A 24,144-nucleotide genomic window follows, 5' to 3' on the forward strand; every position below is an offset into this window, starting at 1 on the left:
CTGAGGCTTTTAAGAAGTCCGCTCTGATGTTATGTTGATGTAAGAGTATACATGCCAGAGGAGAGAATTTAGATTCCAGTCCAATAGTTAATTAAACCAATGTTCAATATATTAAAATATTTAAAAGTGCAGTATATAAATGTATACCGCAAATGTCAAAATACATCTTTATATAGCCGATGTGTGAGGTCGATACTTTGATGTGCGCCAACGTCAGCGCTCCAGTGACAGTTGCTTTCAACTTGAAAACGGCATGGACAGCAAGTCTCGGGTAGTAAAGTTCACATCTGGTGGAGGAGGCATTTCGCCTATAAGTTATGTTTCTGGTACTACGTCAGAAGCCGGAAAATTCCCGGTTTTAAATGGCCTAAGCTATCAAAGCAATACAAAACCTATGCAATCGCCTCAAAATAAAACATGTCATTGTGGCAGTGAGCACAGACACCAGAGCTATGTTGGCCTCGGTCTTGCTCTGAATTAGTTTATCATAGTCATGTGTTTAGATGACATGCTTCACATTTGGTAATAGTGTGACAAAAATCTAGGACAAGTGCGTGTTTGACAGACTTCTGGAAATGACCAAAATGTCCCTGAAATGCCACTCAAAACCAAAATGTCCTTTTTTTTTCGAGGAAAAAAAGTTGTTCACATAGGGCTGTAACTAACAATTACTCTAATATTTGTTTAAACTTTCAGTTATTTTGTCGAATAATCCATGAATTGGAAAAAAATCATCCCTTTATAAAAAATAAAAAAAAACAGGGGAAAAAAACAGGACATTATTTCTGCAATGTCAAACATAAATTACACTAGCGATAACGGCAATATCGCGATATAAAAATTGCCACAATATCGTCACTGTCATGTTACAATATTAAAAGCAGCACACATGTTAAAAAGGCAAGGTTGTATTCCATTTGTGCAGTTCTAACACCCTCTGGTGGTTAGTTTCTTCGTGCAGTTTAATTTTAATTAGGAATGTTTTGGCCACTGCAGCAGTTACGACTTCCCAACTTCCCCACAATGTTGCGATAATTACCGTATTGTGAGGTTCATATCGTGATATTTATCGTATTGTGACGTTTGGATATTGTTACAACAATAATTGTATTTTACTTTTGGAGTGCTGAAGATATTTGAATAGTTTCTGGCTAATATTGGGCTATTGACTCCATAAATTACATCAATTTCTTTGAATCGGCACTAGTTCTTGCGCTGTTATTTTTGACAATTAATTGATTGATAAGGGGATATCAAAAATTCTCATTGTTTATTTTCTAATAAAAGTGTAGCACCCGTGAGCCCCAATACGATCATAGTAGATGTGTTTCCAGTGCCTAAGTAATAAGTCATCTTCATTGGTATGCAGGCTGCCAATCCTCCAGGGCGGGACCTTCAGTTTCATCACTCCCACCCTGGCCATCCTTGCGCTGCCCAAGTGGAAGTGCCCCGCCCCACAAGATTCCGCCATGTTGTCTGTGCACAACAGCACCAGCGCGTTGCAAATGGTGGAAAGTGGCGACGAAGTGTGGATGTCGCGAATGCGTGAGGTAAGTCCAACATGCTCACAGTTTTGAACTGACATGTAAAGACACACCGGCAACATGAACATTAGAGATAGACTGATATGTTTTTTTCTGGGCCAATACCGATACCGATTATTGTATGATATTGTAATTTGGGTGTACTGTACCCTATTGTAATCAGAGGGAATTGTAGTGAAATCTGAGAGTATCCTAATTTGTATGAATATAATTGTAAGTGTGATGATCCGTATCATTATTGGAGTGAATCGTATGTAATTGGAGTAAATTGTAAAGGGATCAGAATGAATTACATCGGAATTACAGAGAATCATATTGCAATAGAAGTGATTCCTGTGTGAATCGTGTAATTTGAGTTTCAAAATTTTAGCTTCAGACAACTGCATCGAATCCGGGATTGAGTTATTTTCACTTTTCCAGTTGTACTGTATGTCTGAAACTATTAGTGAGAAGAACATTCATGACAAATCCAATTCTCCCCTCCGCGGTATATTCATCTAGTGTAGGGGTCATGAATTGAATGACTGTCTTTGGAAATCATCTGTCATTTGTTAAAAGCACATCAAGTCTTTTTGCAGCCATCAATCTCAGCTTTAAAAGCACAGTGTTGCAAAACAAATCCTCACAGGAGGAAACTCATGTGGTCAGTAAAGGGTCGTAACTAACTACAACATTATTCAGATGTATTCTGTTATGTGTTAACAGTGTAATTCTGCATTGACGTATGACCTTATAGATTACTGTAGGTCGACTTCTATAAATTAAATTCAGTGTGAGAGCTGCCTTGAGAATTGTGCAGATGTGAATTGCAATGAATAAATAGCATCGTAATTGGTGGGAATCTTATAACTGTTGGAAAGAATCATATGAGATGGAATTGTATTGTAATTGAAGAAAATTGGATGGCAATTGGAGAGAATGGATTCGTAACTGATATGAATGAATTGCATTGTAATTTGAGGTGATCGCATCAAAAATGGACTGGAGTGTAAATGTATAATATTTGGAGTGAATCCTATCAGAATCACAGAAAATTGTGATGTATTTGTATTGTAATAGGATAGGAACATGTTGTAATATCAGAGTAAAGTCAATCATAATTCCAGTAAATAGCATAATCCTTGGAGGTAATCACATTTTAATTGGAAGTAATCGGATTTGTTATTGGAGTGTATCGCAACGTAACTGCAGCAAATCGTATTCCATTGATTTTGACTGAATTATTCAAGTGAATCATATCAGAATTGTAGAGAATCCTATCGTATTTGGAATGAATCCTATTGTCGTAGGAGTAAATCATATGATCTAGAGAGAATTGTAACATAATGGGAGTGAACGTAATGGAGTGAATTTCATTGCAAGTGGAATGAAACGGAACAGCATGAATCACATTGCATCATAATTGGAGTGAGTACCATAGTTTGAATCATATTATAAATGTACTGAATCATCTCACTGCAAACAAAAGTGGCTGACCCAGCTCATTTTCTACCTCACTTGACAGATCCAAGGCGCTATCTTGGTGTCGTCGCTGGTCCAGATCACGCTGGGCTTCACTGGCCTGGTGGGCTTTGTGCTCCGATACATCGGACCGCTGGCTATCGCGCCCACCATCAACCTCATCGGCTTGTCATTGTTCACTGAGGCCGGCAAGAAGTCAGGCGGCCATTGGGGGATCGCTGCTCTGTGAGTCTGCACAGCTAATACAGTAACTGATGAAAAGAATGCTAATGATGACCATTTTGAGCCCAGCTTTTTGTTTTCGTTGCAGGAATAGGCATAGAAAGACAAACGTTTGTAGTATTGTGTTTAGCGCAGGCAGTTTCACGTTAGCAACACTGATTAAGGTACGGGTAGGCATGTCTGTCATGTGTGTGAGTGGAACATGACGGGGAAAATTTGAAGACTCACCATAAACGTACTTAGGAGTCTGTTTGAACGTATTTGAGAGTATGTTTCAACTTGTATACAAGTATATTCGAATGTAATGCCAAGTTCCAGGAATTTGTTTTTTTTTTTTAATAAAAAAAAAAAAAAGTTTAATGACTACAGCAACACTATTGTGACCAGGGGACGGCCTCACAAGAGACATAAATAACGAGACTCCAAACTTTAAAATTTAAAACTGAATAAGCTTTTTGGAAAAAAAGCCAATATGTCTTCAATAAACAAGAAGAGGGCTGTTACCTTGGTTCAACTTGTGCGGATTACCAAAACCTGAATTTAGTCGCAACTTTGCAAAGACAAATGTGGTGGTCGTCCGTGTGAGTCTTCTGTTCTCAGACACAGGAAACACATCAAGGATGTGCGGTGAAGTCATCTATTACAACAGCACATTGCATTACCATCAGTAGCCCCCTGTTCAAAGTGGAGGCCTTGAACAAGTCCTTGGGTCTGCTTTTGGCAAAGGCGCTATGCCATGTCTGTCGCAGTGTGTTTCGATGGCGTCTTTTCTTCTCCGCTGACTGTGCTGCTGAAAACCTTGTGGCATTAATTGGGATTTGTCAGTTCAAGTTGTTTTGTCACAGAGGTCAGGAGGCTACAGCTGCAGACGCTTAACAAGAAGCGCTTTTATTCACTTATCTTCCAGCTTGAACAAGAAAACATCTGCAGACTCTCCCGGCGTCCTGGTGGACCTTCAGTCAGTATTCATCAGTGAGGCGCAAAGTAGCCAAATAGTCGGCACAGGCCAGCTCAGCTGTACTAGACAAGGCACACACGCTAAGCTTACTCAACGCTAGAAAGAAAGCTATTAAGGAGACTACTATTTTGCTTGTACTATTTTGCTTTGTTGGTTTACAACACATGATGTAACCCGGGATGATCGGAGATTGTGGTGGAGGGAAGGTGTCATTTTGTGATCATTTTCATATGACAGACACGTCAACCTCTGAAAGTGTAAAAAAAAATTTATTGCACCAATCATTTGTATTTTAAGGACATTAAATGAATGAATGAATGACATTGTCGCTTAATGGCACTAAATGAGGAAAACGCGTTTGCACTTCCTCGGTCCAAGCTCGCTTTGTTATAATTTCATCTTTTTCGCAACTGTTACTAAACTGCTATGTTCGTCGCGCAAATCCATTGCCATGTGTGGTAAATCAGGTCGCAACTTGGTTCCCAACTGTCAAACTTTGTGGGCGTGTTTTTGCCGGTATATCATTAGAGCAATATTCTTAATGAAAAGGACGGTAACAGGGTGCAAATGTGGAGCAATTTTTTGTGCTCTCAGCAGACGCATTCTTATTGATTTGGTCCTCAGTTTAGTCTAATTGAGGGTGACCAAACTTTCTCTTTTACCTGGAACTGTCCACTGTTTTTTTACACCCTTGTCTGGGCATTTGGGAGGGGAAGACGACGTTTGGGGTTGTGGGGTGGTTATATATTGATTTACATAGTTTTTCACAGGACTAATTAGGATGTGTTGAATTTGACTGACGCTTTGTGCGACAAATTGGAGGCGGAGTGTTACCGGCGCATGTGATTTACGACGTGTTTGGCGTGGACACAAGTAGCAGTTGAGAACCCGGGAAAAAAAAGCATGCTGTGGGAGTTAGGGCAGCTACAAGCGATATATATAAAAAAAAATCCTAATTATAATGCAATGACATCCTGATGCTGTTAATTAATCTGTCTTTCACCACCCTTGTTGCAACCAGAAGTTCAAATGTGGTGCTGGGCTGTGTCAGCGGATCAGAAATTTAGCTCACTGGTAGTCGCTGCACGCCCAAACCGAGGATCCATCCCCGCCCATGAAAATAAAAATAATTCAAAAGTCAATCATGAAAGAGAGTGTTGTTTTTTGTATTATTTTCTACCCATACAGAGGAGGCATACGTTAAAATAGTTACAGAATAATGTATGGCATCTTAGAGTAAACTTTGATATAATTTAAGTATCACGACGTCTGGCCAAGTGTCCTTTTTTGGGGGGCGGGGGGATCAAAATGGTCACACTAGCCTAACTAGTAATTCTAATAATTTTTCTTTATTCTTTGATTATAGGTTATCTAGAAGTTGAGTTGTGTGCACATGCTTTTTTGTACAATAAAGATCAGAGACAATTTCGTCTTCAAAGAATTTAATCTACTTCTTTTGTAAATATCTGAGAATTTATGGTCTTCGATGAACCTAACATACACATTTTTGTAATCACCAAAGATCGTTTAGTCTTGACTGAACCTAATTCAAGTGTTTTTGTAAGTGTTTTGTAAATTTACTGTGTTCACTTCACCAAACATACAGGTTTTTGTAATCACAAAGACTATTGTTTTTTTCCCCATCCAATTTTATTTATGATTTGTACGTGTTCACTCAGTGCAGGTATTTGCAGGGATTCTCACAGTTGTTGATTTAGAGTGTGTCGAGATAAAATGAATCTCGAGCACTGACGCTGGCCAGGTTGGACCAAAGTTTTGAACAATTCCCTGGAATTAACAATGTTATTTCCTGTCTTGAAAGGACAGACAGCAAAATAATTAACGGTAGACAAAATTAATTAGGGATAGTGCGTTAGGGGTTGCGGTGATGAGGAAGTTATTAGCTTGTTTTGCTGTCTCATAACGAGGAATTACAGCAGCATCATGCCCGGCACACATGGTCGGCATTAACTTCTTGTCTTTCACAAAGTGTTCTTCACAAGTTTGATTGTTTTTTGTGCAGGAAAAATGTTGTTGCTTCAAAAATGGCAGCCTCCTTTCTTTAATGAATGATTCACTCACATAATTCAAGCTTGGCCTGCGTTCGTCCCCCCTGCCAACGAGGGAGGGTTGCGTCTGTCTTCAGGCACGTAAAGGTTAAACGTTTTTTTGCATCAAGATGTAATTCATTCCCAGGAATACGTTGCCACCTGAGCCTGAGGAGTGCTGCGGTGCTGCTGCCTGTCAACACATTAATTTCAACATAATACATCACACTGCAAGAAAGTGTAACACAGTTTCAAACTTTTCCCCACAGGAAGCAATGGACATAATTTAACAATGTCTTCTACCAGTATTTAAACATTCTATGCAACACGCCACTGAAAAGATTTGATTATTAGGCAGTGTGTATAAACATTAATGGTGCAAATATGTAGTAAACATTTTTGACTGGCAAGTACCCTCTGTTATGAAAAATGCATGGCCCAATCATATTGAACGTGTATCATTGTAAAAATGCTTGTGGGAAAGTGGGAAAAAAATGCAGGGTTGTGATTTTAAATTGGCTTCAGGTTTCAAGACCAAGTTAAGAATAAATTAAGATTTCAAATTAGATTGAGTTTAAAATTGGGGTTTTAAGCCAGAATTAGGGTTCTAAATCAGGCTCCGAAGTCAGGGTTGGAGTTTCAAATTACAGTTTAAAGACAAGGTTAGGGTTTTACATTATATAGATTAGAGTTTCAAGCTTGGGTGAGATTTCATATTAGGGTTTCAAGTACGGATTTTCGATACCACTTTTTAAATAATATTCAAATCTTGACTAGTCACGACACAGTATTGATACCACTTATACGTTTGATCCATAAAACAAAACAAAAATGCAGCATTTTTTTCTCCTGAAAATTGCATGACATTAATGGCAATTTTCTATTCTTCAAATTTCTAATTCCTAGTTCCTGATCATAAAACGGCCACAAGTGGGCACCATGAGTACCAATACCTTGAAATAAGGACGGGTATCAGCCCACTACCGACACCTGGTATCGATACTCGGTCATCCCTAGCTTCAAGTCATGGTAGGGTTTCAAATTGAAGCCAGGGTTGGAGTTCCAAATATAGTTCAAATGTTTTAAATAGTACTGTTTTAAATTAGGATTTCAAGACAGAGTTAGGGTTTTTAATTAGATATGAGTTTTACCTTTTGTGTTAGCTTTCAAATTATGGTTTCAAGTAAAATTTGGGTCTGAAGCCAGGATTAGTGTTTCAAATGAGTGTTTCAGGATTATTGAGTTAGTTCGGGTTAAGGTTTCAAGTTAAGACTGAAAGTCAAAGTTGGTGTTTCAAATTGTTTCAAGACAAGCTTATGGATTCACATTAGCTTTTAAAATGGTGCTTGCAAGTGTATCAAACTATGTCTGGGTCTCAAATGAGTCTGTGTTGCAATTTGTTGTAAATTGGCTTTCAGCTTTAGCGCACCACTGTTGTGTGTCCACAGCACGGTGTGCCTCATCCTGCTGTTCTCGCAGTACCTGAGCAAAGTGGACGTGCCGCTGATTGCCTACAAGGACAAAAAGTGGAAGGTGTTCCACTATCCTCTCTTCAAGCTCTTCTCGGTGAGTCACCAGCTTCCACGCTTGAACTCCTTCGCCCTAAGAGTACTCTGCCATACAAACTATTATGCTTTTATATTAATGTTGAGTAATCGCTGACACACTCGCACCTGTGATGCTGGCCCAACTCCCGAAGCACGTCAAGCGTGACACTACGGAATGCACTCTGGCCGCAGCGCCTGTGTTTCTTCATGGAAATGACATGTCAACCTGAGTGCCAGAGCATTATGTTGGAGTCATTCAAGAACTCTGAGTCACTCCCGCTCCAAGCGTTTAATGTTTGAACGCGGAAAGAATCAATACAAATCTTTCAAATCTTTCAGTGTGCGCTTTAAGATTAAATACACAAACGATATAGGGCGTCTTGGCGTAACGGAATGAGCTTTTTTAAAGAGTAGACAACGCCCAGCCCTTTCCAGGTTACTGAGCACCGCTCCATTTAACAGTTTTTACAGTTTTTCTCTTAAAAAGGATGAATTCTCCACTGTAGGCCATTAATTGAAATAAAAACTCAGACTTACTCTTACAGCTAAATCACATGTGAAAGTACAGTCGGGCACAGCCAAGCTCCTACGAGCTGCTGATGAGCGGTCCAAGTCAGGGTCACTTACTGATCTGCATCAGACATTAAAAAAAAAATAACACCATACAAGTAGGCAGACCTTCATTAAAGCTTAATGTGTAAAAAATGATTCAGCTTCCCGAGAAAAAAAACACCAAGCAGGCAAACAGGAAAACAAATACTTGACTTAGCTTCTAAGGTTTTAAAAAGCTTTTAATGTGGCTTCCTTGAACCTGAGCATACCCTGATCTCTCCCTGTTATCTCCCCTCTATAATCTTAAACATTCAGCAACATGTCCCACAGACCAAATCCAGGAAATCCAAATAAAATATTTCAGAGGATTTTTCTTTGTTGTAATTCCATCTGCATCTGATAGCGACGTTCTCACACAGCTTACGTCCTAATTTCCCTGACATATAATTTTTGCTCGCTCCAGGCCTTATTCGGAATGTGTGGCGGTTGGTTGGTTTGTTTCCTGCTGACCATCTTCGACGTGCTGCCATCCAAGTCGGACATTTACGGTTACTCGGCGAGGACCGACATTAACCTGGATGCCGTCGCCAACTCACCCTGGTTCCACATTCCCTACCCAGGTAACACCTCGAAAACAATCACGTAGCATTAGCATGTTGGCTCATACCATACAGCTCACACTGACACTTTTTAAATTGGGTGACCGTAGGTCCGTAACCATATTTAGGCTTTCAAAAGAGAGGACACCAACAGGGTAGCATACTCCGTTTTAAAGCCAAGGTGAGGATTTCAAGGCAAGATTAGGTTTGCACAAGGGTTAGGTTTTCCGATAGATTAGATAAATCAGATAGATAAGAGAAATTTACTGTTCCGCTAGTCTGCACAATTAAAACAATATTATTTTTACAGGCTTGGAAGAATTAGCCTTAATGTTCTGGACTCCTGTTTCCAAGTCATTTTAAATAAATAAGTCTATTTTGCTTTCATATTGCTTGAAGACGCAATGAATGAACAATTTCACACAATCCACAATTTTTTTGCAATCAAATCAGACAGGCTGTCTAAATGTTCTCTTCCATCCTTCGTCACTTCAAATCACCAAATTCAATTGATTCAAGCACAGGCACACAGTCAACATTATTATATATATACATTATATATATATCTTTTTATGATAAATGAAATGCCAGAAAAAGCAATAATTAATCAATTATTATGCTTGTGTGAATGTTGACTTTTTGGGCAACCTCAGTGGAGCAAGGGCTTTATGGGTTCTCTTGCTTTTGCAGTAAAATAATAGCAAAACATACACTTGCATACAATCCTTCTTTTGGGGGGCGATAAAGAGCAAACACTGTATTTCCGTGTGACACGTTTGAATGGATTTGAAACGCCTGCGCTGTTGTGTCTGTTTTTCCTCCGATACATTTCAAAAGCTCTTTTTCAATCATGCCGGGGAGTCATAGTATAAATGAGTGTAAATAATACATATCTTACCCTGACATAATTTTAATGATTAACACAGGTTACTGGAAGTCATTCATAGAAGACGTTTATAAAAGACAAGCAGTGTCTTTACAGACAGTAGACAATTATTCAAGCAGGGGGTCCCCGGACATCAAGGAGAGACTATGGATTTTTTCCTCATCCCATAATTTAAAAGAACTCCCAGATACCTTAAGAACAAGGCTATCTGTTGACTTCTTCAAAATGGCAAGAATATAAAGAATTATTGTACTCTACAGCAGCCGGGCCAATGGCAAGTCCGGATTTCATTACCATGATAGCTCCAAGTAAAGCTAGGAGTAGCTGCCCATTGAGCCCAAATCTAAAAATTGACTGCCAAGCGCATGCAAGCCAACTGGGATTCTAGTTTCGCCTTGTGGGAGCAGCACTTCATCACCAAGCATCTGAATTACACTTGTCGATCAAGGTGTGGCTCTGCGTAAGTGGTGCTGCACACATCACTCACACCTTGGGTTCGTCGACAGGCGCATGTGCGCGCGGAGTAAAAACTGCCTCATCTTGAAATTCGTGCCGGAGCAAGTCTAGTTTACCGCGTTTGGGAATTGGGCAGATGGGGCTGCGCCTTGGCTCGCAGAGCATTCCGGCGGACCGAGTGCATTTTCTATTACACGACCCTGGCGCATCTGACAATTTGGTGAATTGAAATTTCTGCGCTGTTTTGTGCGGGCAAACAGATTATAGCATTGTATTCATGTACAGCTGCAGTGGTTTATTAAAAAAAGTCATTTTATAAATTGAGTTGATTAAGGAAATTGAAATCAAGCTGCATAACACTAGCATGAGACTTGTGGATGCAGATTGTGCAGATTCTACCCATTGATCTGTCCTTGCGATAACCCACAGACCTTGTTGCACAGAAGCACTTATTTTTCTCGTTGATGAATTAAGACAGCTGGTATGACAAAAATGGCACAGATGATGCTCATTAGGGCGTCATTTGGAGGGCATTCCCATCTCCATCAGAGAACACTTGTTTATACAAATATGCACTAATTGAGTCTTTTTGTCTACTTGCTGTTCATTTTGTGCATGTTCCTTTACAATTCCTGGAAGCTTACGCAAACAGACCACACGTGGCAATGCACCATTTCATACACCGCAAATCTCACCTATTCACACTTTTTGTGAAAACAATCTCCAAACAAAACAATTTGCATGGATTAAAACCACATGCAATGAAAAATATCAAAACAACCTGCAACTGACCAAGGACTAAATCCATTTGCAAGATATATATATATATACTCTCATTTTTTAAATAAAGATATTGCAAAGGCCTCTTTATCTTTAGTTGTTTCTCTGTAAATTATTTAACCTGCTTCCTCTGGCGTTATAATCCCCCTTGCAACCTGACCTGCCTAAATAGTTGGGTCTCTTGAGTGCATGTTGACCTCGTGGAAACACCCTAGCTTTCGACCCTAGCCCTGATTGGCCCTGATGGTGCGGGTGATCAGTTCAGAGATAGAACTGCCCCACCATACACACACACCAGAACCAAGTCATTTCAAGTGTAGTGTGTCAATTGGATGTAAAATATTCTCTAATTCTTTGGCCCTTATGGATTTTGAACAAGAATGTCAGACATTTTATTAAGATTTGAGACGGTTTGAGATTATGAGGGGAAAAAATGCATATGTCTCCATTAAATGCACACATTACTGTATTTTCATGTGTACTGGGTCGTAAATAAGGCTTAGAGTCAGGGTAAACAAAGCTCGCAATGTTCAGAATTAATTTAGCGTGTGCAGGATGTTCTTGGCCTTGCACAGTTGAGACAGTTCACCGCTCCCAACTCAAGAGGAATAAACTAAGGACACATTAAAACACGTTTTGATTATTGCATTTTCACGTGTTGTATTTTATTTGTAAAAAAAAGATTGAACAGTGCTTTTTGGACTTCTTCTCTCAGCCATGTCGATGTAAATATTTCTGACATTACACCATGGTTAAAAAAAGAAAAAGAAAAAAAAGACAGACTATTTTTTGTGTAATTTCTCCTTTCCGTTCACAAAGCATTGGCCAGCATGGTTCATTAATATTCACGTATTGCTTTGCATTGACTATATTTGGTTGAATCTGGGTTTGTCAAGGGTAGGATCCACAAATGTGGAAGTGGAACTGTGACATCAAGGGAAAATGGCCTACAGGTGTGAATACAAATGGCTTGATAGGTCGTTTTTGTATGTGTATCACACACACCATTGTTAGCTTTTATGAGTACATACTGTATACTCGTAAGAATCCTACATATTCTTAGGTGAGTGAGGCCCGTTGACAAAATTGATGGTACCAGGAAACACCGAAAATAAGGCTGTGTCTTGTAATTAGCATCAAAGGTATCTTCAAAATTTTCACCTTTCAACGGGGTCGTTATCAGGCTTATGCAGAGCTTGCTGATGAGCTGATCATATATCAGCTGTGTTGGAGAAGGGCAACATGCAAAACCTGCAGGACTCCAGCCCTCGATGATCAACTCTGGGCTAGAAAGACCATCTCCATGCAGCTTAACGTTCATGTTTTGTCTACTTACATTTATTGTTCATGAGTTTAAAACTAACATCCCTGGATGTGGCTGCATGAGAGAAATGGATGAACATTTGAAGAAACAGATTATGCTAATGGTAACCAAAGAGCCCTGGACAACCTCCAAGAAATTAAAGATGAACTCTAAAGCCAAAGTCCATCAATGTCAGCTCGCACCACCCGTCATTGTTTAGGCCAAAGTGGACTTCGTGGGAGACGACCAAAAAGGACTTACTGTTGAAAGCAAATCATAAACAGGCCAGTGTAGAATTTGCCAAAATGACCCAGAACTCATGGAAATACAGTCAACGTGTGCATTTATTGGAGACCTATTATGGCCTCGCCCGACAAGCCACAAAGATTCTGGCAGAATGTCCTTTGGAAAGAGTAAACAAAATTGAAGCTTTTTTGCAAGGCACACACAAATTAGAGCAATGTCAATGTTATTAGCATTCAAAATCAATTACATCTTTATGACTGTTTTTACTACTATAATTATGGATTTTTTTTTTATTGATTGGGGATTTTATTTTAAAGCAGTATTGTACAGCCCTAATACAAGCAAGGCTAGTTTGTTGGGTGAGGAAACATTTGATCAGTCACTATTTTGCTATGACATCAGCGCAGCAAACACGGAAGCAGTCAAGCCTCCGGAGTGATAAAGCAAGCGCTTGACAAAATCCAGAACCAGTCCACAAGGTCACACATCAGGAACTCATTCAGTATGAAACATGACACAAGGACTCTTAAATATTGGATACTGGGATTAGCAGGGATGAGTTAGATGACAACAATTGGACATTTGTCAAATATATTGCAAGGAAGTTGCCACAGTTTGTAGCACGTGGAGCGAAGATGATTTGAGAAGTGTTGTCTTGCATCCAGATGTTTGTATAAAACATCAAATGCCGTTCTCTTGGCATCGCCAGTCCACTTTTATGTGGCAGATGTTGTTTACTGCCCCCATCCGTGAATCTTAATCATTTCTTCTTGCCGCTGGCAAATGGTCATATTTTGGATATCACTTGATCTATAGTTACTCAGCAAAAAAGCAAGCAAGTCAGTCAGGGACCGGTCGCGTGTATCAGAGATCTGCATTTGATACTTGTGGTGAAGGTCTATTTTGAGGAATACTGCATGGGGAAATCACAGTAATGGAAGACAACATTTTTGTCAAGGACTCAAGTGATTTCACAGCTAATGCAAACAGGGCCTTTCATATGATAATAATGTGATTTGGCAAAGCCAAAACCACAACAAATCATGTAAAAGTTACAAACAAAAAATTATAATAATCTACAAAGGATATCTGCTGAACCCCGGAAAATGGGTAAGATGCCAGAACAAAAACATGTTTTTGTTTCATCAAAGAAAGTCCAACTGCAAGTGATTTAACATTTTATGATAACAGAGTAGCAGAACCGTAACTATCATGTTGTGTGATGGGTCGAATTGAAAAAATCTATTTTACCCCATTCATCCATCTTCTATACAGCTTGTCGCTAGGTACGGTGTTTTGGAGAGCCAGTTGACTAAAGGCAAAAGGCAGAGTGCACCCTAGCCTGGTTGTCAGGCACATATTGACACACACAGACCAACAAACATTCACATCAAGCTTTCCCACCACTAGTCTGAATTAAATATGCTGAAAAATTGACACGTAATCCTTCAATCCGCTGTTCGCAGGTCAGTGGGGCTTGCCCACTGTCAGTGTGTCATCGGTGCTAGGCATGATGGCGGGCGTTCTGGCATCCACCATGGAGTCGATTGGTGACTACTATGCCTGTGCCCGGCTGTCGGGCGCGCCGCCGCCACCGACCCATGCCATCAACCGCGGTATCGGTATTGAAGGTATTGGCTGCATCCTGGCCGGTCTGTGGGGGACAGGCAACGGGACCACCTCCTACAGCCAGAATATTGCTGCACTCGGCATCACCAAGGTACAGTGACAGCATGCCTATTTGCGGTTGGCTAGTCATGATTTCAGCTAGTTTTCAGGGGTATGAAAATAGTAAATAACGACACTGCAAGTAATTGACGCCCCTACCCCCCAAAAAACATTTAAAATTGCCCATATTAATAGTTTAAACCGTAAATAAAAACAGTTAAGGGTCTTTAAAAAGTGTTTTGAAATAATTGTTTGACTTATATTTACAGTTAAGACTACTAAAATAGGCAATTGTAAAAAAAAAATTAAAAAAAATGCTATTCACGATGGGTGTTTATTTACTGTACCAACGAAACTATGGAGGACCAAAGCTGCCAAAGTTAAAAAATAGATAAATGACTAAATAAATAACTAAATGTGAAAATAAAAATGGATACAAAAAATATAATTAAAACATTTAATTAAAAAAAATACATCTAAATGGAAATTAAAACAACAAAATATATATATCCCTAAATAAATAAATAAAAGTAAAAATAAAAAATGAGATAAAAAAAAAAAAATATATATATAAAAATAAATGTCGAAATAAATACAATAATAAATGTATTAATACAATTAAATATCAATCAATAAATAAAACCCTCTGCTCTCACATGTATTTATTTCATGCTGCAGACAGTCAAAATGTTATTGAAATGAGGGGGCGGTCCTAAGCGTGTCGTGGGTTGCGCTCTGCTGTTGCAAACTGAGGGGGCTCCGGGTGGCGGAGCGGTTACCGTAACTTGCCTTCGGTGCAGGTTGGTGTGAATTCGCTTCCCGTCTCGGAGACAATATATGTGTGTGAGTGCACCTAAAAAATAAAATAAACAAACTGCCTAGAGTCAGCTTGCATGGAGAGCTTCAACAATAGACGACTATCTTGTCTACTATCACCACGACTTGCAACTTGAGTTGCTGGACAACAAGTTGTGATGACAGTGGACAAGATAGTCGTGCATTGCTGGAGCTCTCCACTGCACGCCGGTGAGACTTACTTGTTCACCGACCCGCTTACGCGACAATGAAAGGCAGTTTGCAATGGCGGAGTCCAACCCAAGACACGTTTAGGACCGCCCCCTCATTTGAATAACATTTCATCCTGGCAGAGCATCTGCATCTTGAAATGAATAAATGTGAGAGCAGAGCATTTTTGTTAATTGATTTATAGTTAATTCTATTTATATATTTATTTTGACATATATTTTTATTTTTTATATCTCGTTTTTTATTTTTGCATTTATATTTACTTGTATTCATTTATTTAGGGATATATATATATATATATGTATGTATATATATATATATATATATATATATATATATATATATATATATATATATATATGTATGTATGTATGTATGTGTATCTGTATGTATATATATGTATATCTGTGTGTATATATATATATATATATATATATATATATATATGTATGTGTATCTGTGTATATATATATATATATATATATATATATATATATATATATATATGTATATATATATGTATGTGTATCTGTATAGATATATATGTATGTGTATCTGTATATATATGTATATGTGTGTGTATATGTGTATATGTATATAGATATATATGTGTGTATGTATATATGTATGTATATGTGTGTATATGTATATATGTATATAGATACATATGTGTGTATGTATATGTGTGTATGTATATGTGTGTATATGTATATAGATATATATATATATATATATATATATATATATTTATGTATATGTGTGTATGTATATATATATTTATATATATGTATATATATATATATGTATATTTATATATATGTATATATGTATATTTGTATATATGTATATTTATATATATGTATATTTATATATATATGTATATATATATATATATATTTATATATACGTATATACGTATATATATATATATATATATGTATATTTGTATATATGTATATGTGTATAAATATATATATATATGTATATGTGTATAAATATATATATATATATATATATATATATAATTTGTTGTTTTATTTCCATTTATATAATTTTTTTGGAATTTGATTTTCAATTATATTTTTTCTAACCAATTTTATTTTCCCATTTAGTCATTTATTTATTTATTTTGTCATTTATTTATTTTTAATTTTGGCAGTTTTGGTCCTCCATAAGAAACAAACGTTTATGCAACTCCTTATCACTATAAACAGTTGCTGCTACTCCTCTCCAATTTCTCCTTGTTAGAACAAGAGTTCCTACCGAAGCCTTTTAATGTCAGTCATTAAGGCAGAGTGTTGATAGCTTTGCAAGGGACACACCATGGTTGTCGTTTGTTTTATCTTGAAGGATCACAAATTTGCAGGAAGCGGCCTCAATCGTCTGCTCGTCAGCGGTAGCTTTCGCCAATCCATGCAATATCAGATTTGTGTTGGCGTGACATTTGAGAAGCCGCCTAAATTGAAGTCTACAGAGGTGCACTGCTAATGCCCTAGCCCTGACTTGAGACACTATGAAACCCTGCCCTATTTAAAGGTCGACGTCTTGGAACCTAACTTTAAAACCCTGTCCCTTGTTTGAAAGCTTGATTCTGATTCGAAACCTGACCCTGACTTGGAACCCTATGCTGAAATCCTGAAACTCTTTTTTTGGAACTGAAACCCTCATTAAAAAAAATTAAATCTTAACCATTTTTTTTGGGACTGATTTTAAACCTTCTCCATGATTTGCAACTCCATTTTCTAACCCTGACCCAGATTTTTTATTATAATTTGTAACCCTGACCCTGACATAAACTCATTTGAACTACATTTTAAACCCTAACTCTGGTTTAAAACCTTCACTCAGTCTTGAAACACTCACTTGAAACGGTATGAAATAGCCTTCAATTCCTAACCCAGGTTTGAAACCCTAATTTGAAGCACTGTCTTGAAACCCTCAGGTTACCAGTGCAAGCCATGGGGCTTGTGGGCTGTATGTAAGTAAGATGTAAAATAAATAAATGAAGGCCAGTAAATGTCATGAAATTGCATTGTATTATATTTTAAGAGATGCCTAATCCTTCAATAATGAGCACAAGTACAATGCTTTCTGCAACTAATAAATCTCCTGCATGGGTCTGCAACACCTATGTGAGGAAACAAAAGTACAGTATGTTGTTCTGAAACCCTTTTTTTTTTAAATTCATTCCTGTCATAAAAAAAATTCTGAACTTAAGCAGAGCTCTGGCATGGCAACATATTTTTCATCAGACAACAATAGTAAGAATCCATGTCATTCCTTCAATTGACAAATGATCTCCCAGCGGTCGTACCCTGCGTCTCGGGTCGACTCTTGTCATGCAAAATCAAACAGCAGTATGTATCAATGTACCAAAACAGCCTGATGCAGCACATTCGAGGTATTCATTACTTTTCTAACTTTCGTCTGATATAGCTGCGTTGACAGGAAACACCTTAGCATTCAGGCAAGCACTTCACTCCGCAGCAGCTCATGTTGCTTGTCTCTACTTTCTCCATGGAAAAAAAGCATTCCTGGCAAATGCGTTTTAATGTCAGCTCAATCAAGTAAAGTGATGAAAGCTTTGCAAAGGACGCTACACGTTCACATTATACTACTGGCAACGTGCGTTGTTAAATGCACCAGTGAGGATAACTAAGGTTTGCCTCGGGTTGTAAGGTTAGGTGTTAGGGTTGGTTAGGGGTTAAGGGATTCAGCCTGGTTAGAGAGTTATAGTTGGTACGGAATTAGGGGTTTGGGTTGTGGGGTTGGGGTACTATGGGTTAAGGTTTGCTTTGGGGTTACGGTTGGATTGCAGATGGTTTTAATTACTGTTGGTTAGGGTGAAGTTTTAGGAAATTATAGTTAGGTCTTTGGGGTTTACGGTTCATTATAATCAGGAGACAGAGCGTTGGGGTTGGATGTAGGTAGGGTTGGTTTTGGTTCGGGGGTGAGTTTGGTTAGGGTTTGAAGTCAGAGGGCTCGGGCAGTTTAATGTTAGTTTTGCTTACTTTTTGGTAGGGTGAAGTATAAGGGGGTCATGGTAATATTTCTTTTAAACCTAGTTGTTGTTTTTTTAAATGATTTTACGCGCAAAATTAGGATTTGAGGGTCATGGGAAATGGTGGTTTTATCCCAGATTGTTGCGATTAAAGCCTCACAATCATTATTTCCAGTTATTGACTGATCCTCAGCAAACTTGGAGTCAGGCCATGTACACTATTGTTTTTGGACAGACTGCAAATACCTGCAAATCCTCCATGAAATGCAAATAAATTAACATGTTGACTGTTGAGTGTACATTGAATGCACTTGACATGTCTGCTGTCTGAATCCAAGTCCGCAGCACACTGGCCAAGACCAACTTAATGGAAACTCTCCAGAGGCTTTGTACTTTTTACATGGTTCTCTTATGCTTTACTGTCTCCCCCCCCCTGCACTGTGCACCCTAGGTTGGCAGCAGACTGGTGCTCCAGACGACTGGAATTCTTATGATTGTCCTGGGAATCTTTGGGAAGTTTGGAGCTGTCTTTATTACCATCCCAGATCCGGTTATCGGGGGCATGTTTCTGATTATGTTTGGAATGATCGCCGCCGTAGGGATATCAAACCTGCAGGTAGACAGACACACGCTAACATTTAATACATACAGTACATATTAAAAAATGTTTTTCTCTGCATACAATAGTGAGTTGATTGCATTTATTTGTGGAGACGCCTTCATTTTTGGAATAATGTGAAAAATGTTAGCAGTATACAGTACAGTATTATAATTTTGTTCAAGTGAAAGTAGAATTTTAAGCCAAATACTCAATTCAAATTAGTTTATTTATTACTAATGAAATGACAAATTATATATATATATATATATATATATATATATATATATATATATATATATAGGGCAGCACGGTGGCTGACTGGTTAGCACGTCCGCCTCCCAGTGTAGAGGACGTGAGATCGAGTCCGGGCTTCGGCCTTCCTGGGTGGAGTTTGCATGTTCTCCCCGTGCTTGCGTGGGTTTTCACCGGGTACTCCGGTTTCCTCCCACATTCCAAAGACATGCATGGCAGGTTAATTGAACACTCCAAAATTGTCCCTAGGTGTGATTGTGAGAGTGGTTGTTCGTCTCTGTGTGCCCTGCGATTGGCTGGCAACCAGTTCAGGGTGTACCCCGCCTACTGCCCGAAGCCAGCTGGGATAGGCTCCAGCACCCCCCGCAACCCTTGTGAGGAAAAGCGGCTAAGAAAATGGATGGATGGATGGATATATATATATATATATTTTTTTTTTTTTTATCTTATTTTGCAGTGTTGACCCCTCGGTCACACTATTATCTGTTTCCTAACCAACTTTTCATGGGTTCTTAACTTGGCGGTAGTACTTGTGACAGGAATGATGAGTTTCTGAATCACAAGCTGTCGCTTGATCAATTTTGTTGTTCTGTATTGTGCAACAAAATTTGAGGTCTGATCAAGCTTCAAGCAATTTTGTTTATGGGAATGCCCCTGGTAACAAGAGTTGCTTCAGTTTTTAATATGAAAAAAAAAAGTTTGATTATGTCAACGTACATTTATATATATATATATATATATATATATATATATATATATATATATAAATAATCGTAGGTCTAGTAATCGCTAATTATACTACGATACCTCGCACCACATCAAAGTTTAATGTGCAACCCCTATCGTTTTTACCATATTGTTGCACCGGCCATTATTATTATTATTATTATTTTATTTTTTTTATCACTTAATGGGCTACCGTAGCTCAGGCTCATAACAGTTTTCGGAACATAATTCTGAAGTGACACCAAGTGGAAGAAAAATATATCCTGTCACTAGGGGTGTGCTCAAAATATCGATATGGCAATATATTGTTGCGGGCCTCTTTACAATACGCGTATCGATACGCAGGCGTCAGAATCGATGCACATTCATTTGTAAATAGGCAGTTAACCACTCGTTGCTTGCAGCGCTGTGCAGCAGCAGCCTCTGAAGTTAATTGCAAAGCAGCACTACCAGGCGGAGAGAGTGGGGGGAGCGGAGAAAAGAGACACTGGTGCCTTGCAGACAGTTTACGTAATAAAAAAAAAAGCGTACATGTGTAGGTGTCCCAAGACTATCAACATTAACTTATTTATTTACTTAAACTTAACATGGTACATGTTTCTTAATGTACCAATTTCCCTATATTTTGTTTAAAAACTAAATTGAATGTGTTAAATGAAAAAAAAAGTTTTTATTTCCCCAAATATTTCAAATAAGCACATTTTAAAGCTGCAATTTTAATGCTTTGATATTTTTACTCATTCATACATTGGGTTTATTTGTAAAGTTTCCCCGTGTCTGTGAAAGTGGCGCCTTGCTCTGCAATGCAATGCATGCATTTAGACCACATATGCCACTCACTTAGTGATAAACCAGAAGAGCTGCTAACAAAAATATTTTGCCATCCAGCATAATAAACATATCATGTAGATATACATATGGCTGTTATAATAAGAATGCATGTAAAGCAATCTAAAATGTAAAACGTATTGCCTTTAAGACCATGTATTGGGATACATATGTAACGCGATACGTATCGTGACCCCTGTATCGTGATACGCATCATATCGTGAGGTTGTTGGCAATATCCAGCCCTACCTGTCACCCAGTCCAAGTCATGACTTTTCAAAAACTGCCATGAAGAGACAGGTTGGCTAAGACTAGAGAACAGACAATTTCGAGAAAAACGGGATACGGGATGTTTGTTGTTGTTGTTGCAAAACAAGTCAGATGTCATTACTTTAGCTAGACATGCTGAGGATTATGCAGGGTACCAGTGACATGAGAGAAAGGACCGGGCCACCAATGTTGTTTACGTTCTGAAGAACCGCTATTGTTTTGAACTGAGGCTTAGATTGAGAAGATTAGTTGTACTTCTTTTGTATACTTGAATCCCTTTTTTTGTACAGTACACACCCAGACTTTAGCTCCAGCGGCCCCCACTGCTGAAGATAAACTACTATTGACACACAGTTACCATAAGCACTACTGAACTTGACAACATTTTCTGTCAAAAGTTGTGACTCTCCCTGAGCCAGACTTCTAGTGGAGGGGATGAGTTGAATTCGGAATTATGGGTGATTTTTTTTCACAGAACCGACTAAAAAGGTATCACTGTATATATTTTAAAATAATAATGTGTTTTTAAAAATATTTGCAGACTGTAATCACATTTTCAAAGGGATATTTGAAAGAATAAGCAATGTTGTTGCAGTTCAAATAATTTTTAGCATATAACATATGTACAGCCTTGTCAGCTTCTACGTATATAGATGGCAAACAGGCCTCATTTTATTTTAGGAGGGAGGTGGGGAGCATCCTCCTTAGTGCTCCCACAGTCACATGATATGACCTTACTATAGTGCTTGACCTGAAACCACACCTGGGCGTGCCGTGAAAAGTCCCTTTGCATTTTATCACTTCAAGGGGAAGAAATTATTTGCAGGCATTTGGGAAGAAATTATTTGCAGGCATTTAACAGCAACCAATAAATACCGCGCTCTCCACACATCATGTGGGAATTATTTGGAAGGAGGAAAAAAGAAAAGAAAAGAAAAACAAGCTCATGAAAGAGAGACAAGTGACTTAAGGAGAATGTAGTCAACCATTTGGTTGTTTTCATGCCTCACAGCAGTATTCGCCATTCGTTCCCAGAATTCTTAGCAGCGGGGAAGCTGCTTGCTGAGAAGTTCTATCCGGAAAAACAAACACAAATATGAAGAAATCTTTCCCACGTTGCCCGTACGTAGTCTATACCAAGTCCCACAGCGGCAATGTGACGGACGCATGATACAAACTAAATGCTTCAAGCAGACAGGATCATTCGAAGGATAAATAAAAATAGGGGCAGAGATGTGTGCCATGCATGATAAATGAGTATTAGGGCCACACTGGTAGAAAAAATCATAATTATATATATCTATATATATATCTATATATTCACTGTTTAAAAGAAAAATGTGTCTTCAAAGAAAAGAAAAACACCACCCTGATTTAAATGGAAATGAGGGAGGTGCGCTTCAATTGGCCAGCCGTTGACTATGTTCCATCTCACAATGGTGCAAACGCACTTCTACCTGTGCAAAGTTTTTGGGAAAATACCAAAATGCCACCCATGCGCACAGTTCAACTGCGACTTCTTTTAATACAATAAAATCAATGCAGAATTTGTCACGGTGTGGTCACGGAGTGGCATGGTGTCTGTCGGTGTGTGGAGTGGAGGACCCAAAATGCAGGGAGGCAGGAGAACCACAGCAGGAGTGCAGGCGAGACTGGCATGCTTTATTTTACAAACAAACACTAACCAGGGTACTGGTTAGTATTAAAATAAACAAGGAACTGAAAAGGTACAAAAATCTAAATGACAGACAGAACTCCGGGGGTGACCGTGACAAGCGGCAATGATCCCACAAGGAACTGATCACCACCCGGGAATTAAATAACCCACACCAATTAGGGTAACTAATCACAGCTGGGGCCAGGCACAAGTGGCTGAGGGCCCGGATTGGTCAGCCTGCGAAAGGGCAGGAATCCACTCAGGACCAATCGGGATCCTCAACCAAAGCCAGATCTTCCCAGACATGACAGAATTAAAAAAATGATAAAATCTCCATGCCAACATTCCAGACTATAACACAGCATATGATGTTAAATGGATCAAAGCTGAGGCGAATGAAAAAGCATTGTAATAGTTTGCATCTGTCAATAAAACTTCTACTGTAGTTACTGTCTTTTTGTCTTCAGTATGTGGATCTCAACTCGTCTCGTAACCTGCTCATCCTTGGCTTCTCCACATTCAGCGGTCTTGTGTTGCCCACATGGTTTCACTCCAACCCCGGAGTCATCGACACAGGTAATGCCTTTTCATCTTACAGACCAGTTAAGCAAAAAAATATTTAAAAATCGATAGATGAATGGATGGCCGGATAGATGGATAGACGGACAGAATTTTTGTTTCTGTGTGTTTCAGATAACTAAATTGAATGGTTTAAAAAGATTAATTAATTTACAAATTTAACGAAAAGCAGGGCAGTTATGACATGAATCTTTACATTTAGTTTTATAATTGCTTTTATTTTTTGTTAATCAATGATAAATATAGTATTTGTTTACAAAATTATTTTTAGAAAAATAAAAAAACAAACCAAGCATTTGTGACATGGCATATTTTAATTTAGTTCTTTTTTTAAATCTGAATTTAATTGATTTTTTTTAGACGCCATGACTATTGTGAAGCAGGCTCAGGTTTTCTGAACATAATTCTGAAGTGACACCAAATGGAAGGAAAATATATCCTGTCACCCAGTCCAAGTCATGACTTTTCAAAACCTGCCATGAAGAGTCAGGTTGGCAAAGACTAGAGAGCCAATTTCAAGAAAAAAAGAATACGGAATGTTTGTTGTTGCAAAACAAGTCAGATGTCATTACTTTAGCTAGACATGCTGAGGATTATGCAGGGTACCAGTGACATGAGAGAAAGGACCGGGCCACCAATGTTGTTCACGTTCTGAAGAACCGCTATTGTTCTAAACTGAGACTTAGATTGAGAAGATTAGTTGTACTTCTTTTGTATACTTGGAATGCCTTTTTTGTGGAATACAGTACACACCCAGACTTAAGCTTCAGCGGCCCCCACATAAATTGTGTTTTGAGACCACTGCTGCAGATAAACTATTATTATTGACACACAGGTATCGTAAGCACTACTGGACTTGATAAAATTTTCTGTCAAAAGTTGGGACACTCTCTGAGACAGACTGCTGGTGTAGGGGATGAGAAGAATAAATATA

The 24,144-nt window shown here is 38.5% G+C and overlaps 1 protein-coding gene across 2 annotated transcripts in view; it reads left to right on the forward strand.

Annotated features, from left to right (window-relative positions):
- Nucleotides 1-24,144, forward strand: part of LOC144053394 (solute carrier family 23 member 1) — a 71,831-nt gene that overhangs the window by 36,171 nt on the left and 11,516 nt on the right. For both annotated transcript variants that reach the window (XM_077567803.1, XM_077567802.1), the window contains exons 4-10: nt 1,370-1,550; nt 3,049-3,230; nt 7,682-7,799; nt 8,796-8,952; nt 14,069-14,322; nt 18,749-18,913; nt 23,099-23,207. In XM_077567803.1, coding sequence (XP_077423929.1) covers nt 1,370-1,550; nt 3,049-3,230; nt 7,682-7,799; nt 8,796-8,952; nt 14,069-14,322; nt 18,749-18,913; nt 23,099-23,207 — 1,166 coding nt within the window. The remainder of the gene's footprint in view (nt 1-1,369; nt 1,551-3,048; nt 3,231-7,681; nt 7,800-8,795; nt 8,953-14,068; nt 14,323-18,748; nt 18,914-23,098; nt 23,208-24,144) is intronic.

The sequence above is a fragment of the Vanacampus margaritifer genome, chromosome 6 (assembly GCF_051991255.1).
Source record: "Vanacampus margaritifer isolate UIUO_Vmar chromosome 6, RoL_Vmar_1.0, whole genome shotgun sequence".
NCBI lineage: Eukaryota > Metazoa > Chordata > Actinopteri > Syngnathiformes > Syngnathidae > Vanacampus > Vanacampus margaritifer.